Below are 5,000 nucleotides of genomic sequence, written 5' to 3'. Positions count from 1 at the left end.
GGCAGGTCGTTCTCGATGATTCCTGGTGAGTGCTTACTTGCGTCTGCCTCTCTGCTCCGAGGAGGATGGAGGGATGAGGCAGGCCTACCTATGTTTGGGAACCACCTGTCACCTGTCAATGCAGACACTGTAGGAATAGAATATACAGATCATTGTTCAACAGATCAATCAAACTTGGCTTCCAGAAAGAATCCAAGCAAACAACTACCGGTATTCATTTTGCAGTATACAAAATACAAAATGCTGGGATTAATTTACTTAACAAAACTTGTTTTCACTGGTTATATAGTAGACGAAACAGGATGTGAATTGATGATGCAAAACAATGTCTCAGCCACTGCCTGAATTATTGGGGGGTGAAATAAGTAACAGCATGTTTCTCACTACACTGTTCTGCCCTCAAGACAGCCGCGGGAAATATTGCACTTCACTCAATAGAATGTCAGGCCCTCGTATTGAACTGGAATTAATGCTCTATTGATTTCCATTTCCAAACCTTGAGTTTGATGCAATTTGTTAATTTTTTTGTCACCAAAGGAAAGTATGTATGCTCCAATAACTAAATGAGTCCATTGAAATCCATTTCAATGTTACCATGTCTCACATAACATCTTCAAAGCCGTTGTACATTTTGTGATTGTTTGAGTGTTTTCAGAGGAAAGCATCGAAGGTCTCAGGTGGCTGCTCCTATGTGGAAGCTCTTTAAGAGGGGTTCAACCTGCCCTCCAGACAGTACCCCTACCCCCCGTAACAACATTTGGAGTATCCATCACTGTCTGGCGAGATATTAAGGCAATAAAACTGTCCTGAAAGAAGACAGACATGTTATAAACACAATTACTTAAAAAGGCTTGAAATGGTGCATTTACAGAAAACCTCTTTTAAGGCTCAGAAGATAGAGGGAAAGGTACGTTGCTGAGGTTAGTCTGGACCAGATAATATGTTATGTATATGTTTTTATTATGCTCATAATTATATACTGTTGTTTTTAATCTGTTCCTTTTGCTTTCTTTTGCACTGTATTGCCGATGTCTTAGTTGTTTGTTTTCGTTTTTAATGTGTTATTTTGCGCTATACTGTGTACAGCACTTTGAGCTTCATTCTTATGTATGAAAGGTGCTATACAAACAACACTTATTATTATTATTATTATTAATACTATTATTATTATTATTATTATTATTATTATTATTAAGGGTAGAAGGAAAAGGGGGGGTGGAGAAAAGACAGGAAAGAGGGTGGGAAGAGGCTGAGAGATAAGGAGAAGAAAATGAAGAGAGATATAGGGGATGATAGAAGCTAAGACAAAGGCCTTACAAACCTGGGTTCACTGCTTGCTTTCGCAGCAGAATGACTATGGTGATGAAGACTAGGATGACGAAGAGCTGGAGGACTGTGATGACAGTAATGAAGATGATGTTTGGGGTTTGGCTGAGCCGACCAGGCCCTTCAGACTGCCACCTCAGCAGGACCCGATTCAGCGGCCCCTGTTACTGCCCGCTTGGCTTTCTGCAAGCTGGCCCTTTCTACCGCCCCGATAGCACTGGAAACTCAGCTCTGCCCTCTTTTTATGATTACCCTACATTTCCTTTCTCTCTTCTATCTCTCTCACTCTCTCTCTCTCTATCTCTCTATCTCTATCGCTTGTTCTCTCTTTCTTTCTTTCATTCTCTCTCTCATTATCTCTCTCCTTCTCTATTTCTTGTCTATTCTTTCCTCTGCTGTCGGCGTTTCCTCCCTGTCCTATTTAATCTTCGCTCTGTGAAGATGATGATGATGATGATGGTGATGATGATGATGGCTGCTGTAATAACACTCCAACCCTCTTTATCGATAATGTGTCAGAGATTCTCTTAGTGTCATTATTGAACACCTCCTAACCGGCCACAGAACCCCAATGCCATTTACCTATTTACCCCCGAAGAGGATGGGATAGATGAGGGAGTGAGGGAGAGAGTGAGTAAGGGCGGGGGCGGAGGGGGGGGGGGTGAATAGAGATTGTGGAGAGAGGGGGTAGGGGGGGGTTGTATAGCTGATCAATAGCTAACAGCGAATTAAGTAATAGCATTTTTGTGTCAGTGCATATTACAGCATGCTTAACAGCAGCAGGCCTGGAAGAGGCTGGCTCCACATCGCCTTGGTGGACCAGATCAATGGAAGAGAGCGTGTCTGTCTGTCGGACAATGTAATTGTCTATCATAACCAGAGGAAAGTGAGGCAGAACAATTTATGGAAGATTATCTAGATGTCGGTCTCAGGTTGCAGATGAAGGCTTTATGTAAAGTGTTTTGTGTGTGTGTGTGTGTGTGTGTGTGTGTGTGTGTGTGTGTGTGCATGTGTGTGTATGCGTGTGTGTGCGTGTGTGTGTGTGTGTGAGTGTGTAGGTGTGTGTGTGTGTGTGTGTGTGTGTGCCTACGTGTGTAGGTGTGTTTGTGTGTGCCTACGTGTGTGTGCCTACGTGTGTAGGTGTGTTTGTGTGCCTACGTGTGTAGGTGTGTGTGTGTGTGTGTCCGCGCGCCTGTGTGTGATTTTAAGAGTCTCTCATTTCGATCCACGAAGAACAGCCAAAAGCTGGACTACATGGACGGCTATTCTGTAGACCTGCTCTTGTGACACGAGAAAGTAACGTCATGTGGATGGCCAAAATTCCAAAATGTAATTGATTAACACTATAAAAACCACAACAGTAGTTCTCATCTCTCTGATGTCGGTACAAATCCAGTAACCACACAATTGGACACGTTGATCGATTGGAGACAAGAGGGTTATTGGTTCATGTCCCAGGTGGGGCAGAGGCCCATTGTAGTTATGACAACAAAGCCAGGCTAGTTAACTAGGACTGCCACTCTACTTTAGCAGACCTGTACGCCATAACAGTTGATGCACGGTTTACATGCTTTGAGGAGAGGTAGTCATACTAAATAGAAAAACAGAATCTCTTTGAAAAATGTATCATCACAATGTAACCCTTACCTCTTTGAACTGGCTGCTTCTGGTGTGTTCATGTGACAGCAGGGATACTGGAAGAGACTGTTGTGTCAATACAGTATTATGACAATGCCAGATTATTTTCAAATAATTATTACATTCTTATTATTATTACTTGATTATTAGTAGTTAGCCATCTAAGAGGTATGCTTCCTATGCTTGCCATGAGTTCAAGTCTTGCTTTACTATGATATACAGTAACTCCCACATATCAATAAATAAAACGAATCTCTCTCTCTCTTAAAAAATGCAGATTAGCATCGCTAGGATACATCTGTTTTGTGAAGGATTTTATTTTTTTTAGATACAACGTAATTGCCAGTAGAAAGTGAGAGTCGGCAGCAGTGTTTGCTCAGCGTTTAGTCATGCAATTATGATCAGTCTGTCTAATCTTAAACACACGCGCCATAAATTGACCTTTAGGAGGAGACGGGGGCACGCGGCTTAATGAAATAGTCAGTGGGGGCTGGAGGTCGCAGCTGTCCCTGCGTGGTCTATCAGCTACAGTGGGATGAGATCCCGCCAGTCGCAACAGGAGGAGAGAGAGAGGAATCAATAACCACGCGCGCAGGAGCCACTTACCACTCTTCTCTGGTGGGCTGCCCGATCCTAGCGCACAGCCCAAAAGAGCGTCGCACTCACCATGACTACCGCAGAGAGCGGAGACTGAGCGCAGTCAATAGACTAGACCAGGAGACCACTCAACTGTGCGTTTTTGTTGTAACATTTTAAAATCTTCTTTTGAAATAATAAGATTGTGTCATCAGTTATGAAAAACCTGAAGACGCACGTGGATCAGAATGTCCTGAGAGTTCTGTGGGGATTGATGGTGATGGCCACCAGCGGCCAGGGCGCGCGAGTTGTCAGCGGTAAGTTGTAATTACTCACTTACTTTTTACATTTATTTCTCAGAGATGGTATGAGATGTACAAAAAATAATAATAATGGCAAAACGAATTTATTCATCCTATAGCATAATTTCAGTTGGATACATGGTGGTTTTGATATAGCTGACGTTTTGGACAAAGTACCATACCAATGTAATATATATACACGGGAAGGTTGGTCTTGCGATTTCTATTGGGGTATATCCTTTGGTTGTGTTATAGTGCTAATCCAGAGATTGTGTGTGTGTGTGTGTGTGTGTGTGTGTGTGTGTGTGTGTGTGTGTGTGTGTGTGTGTGTGTGTGTGCGTGCGTGCGTGCGTGCGTGCGTGCGTGCGTGTGTGTGTGTGTGTGTGTGTGTGTGCGTGCGTGCGTGCGTGCGTGTACGTGTGCGTGTGTAAGCCTGTGAATTTGTTTTCCTTTACCGTTATTGGTTTGTGGTTATTGGGGCAGTAAATATTGAGTCTACTGTTTCTCCCTCAGGGACTCTAAATGAGCCGGTGTATATAGGCAGGCTGCTGTGTGTGACTGAATGTTTGCACATAGAACAGTAAATCTGTTCATACAATTGTTCTATCTGTGCCTGTAAGCCTGTCTATCCTATGTAATTACCATTGTTTGTTACGTCGAATCATCGGTGACAATATCATTGACTCACAAACTGGCAAAGAATTCCGCAACACTCAATCACCTCAATCAGAAACAGAATCAGAATCAGAATTGCTTTTACTACATCCAATGTACCAGTACACAAGAGTAAAATCCTTAGGTTAATTTTTTAAGGTAAAGAGAAATGACAGATGGACAGCGATGCAAAGCCAAGAAAAGAAACAGAGAAAAAAAGAGAGAAAGAGTCACACACAAAAAAGTCAGAAAAGTGAGACGTGGACAACTCCTAAAAATAAATGGACTGCACTTATATAGCGTCTTATTCCAAAGCGCTTTACAATGGCCTCTCATTCACCCATTCACATACCAATGGCAGCAAGCTACCATGCAAGGCGCTGGGCCCGCTCATTGGGAACAATTTGGGGTTCAGTGTCTTGCCCAAGGACAGCTCGACACGTGGCCAGCCGGGGATCGAACTTCCGACCTTGCGATCGTTAAACTCCGGGTCTACCTCCTGAG

General features: G+C 43.2%; 1 protein-coding gene across 1 annotated transcript in view; it reads left to right on the top strand.

Moving 5' to 3' along the window:
• Positions 1–3,757: 3,757 nt before the first annotated feature.
• Positions 3,758–5,000, top strand: part of chodl (chondrolectin) — a gene marked incomplete at both ends in the record, with an annotated part of 7,287 nt that continues 6,044 nt past the window's right edge. The window contains one exon of the mRNA XM_080544117.1: positions 3,758–3,857. Coding sequence (XP_080400243.1) covers positions 3,758–3,857 — 100 coding nt within the window. The remainder of the gene's footprint in view (positions 3,858–5,000) is intronic.

Source organism: Nansenia antarctica (genome assembly GCF_963989245.1).
Source record: "Nansenia antarctica genome assembly, chromosome: 13".
NCBI classification, from domain to species: domain Eukaryota; kingdom Metazoa; phylum Chordata; class Actinopteri; order Argentiniformes; family Microstomatidae; genus Nansenia; species Nansenia antarctica.
The sequence above is the reverse complement of the archived record's forward strand: the minus strand, read 5'-3'. Positions and strand labels throughout refer to the sequence as shown.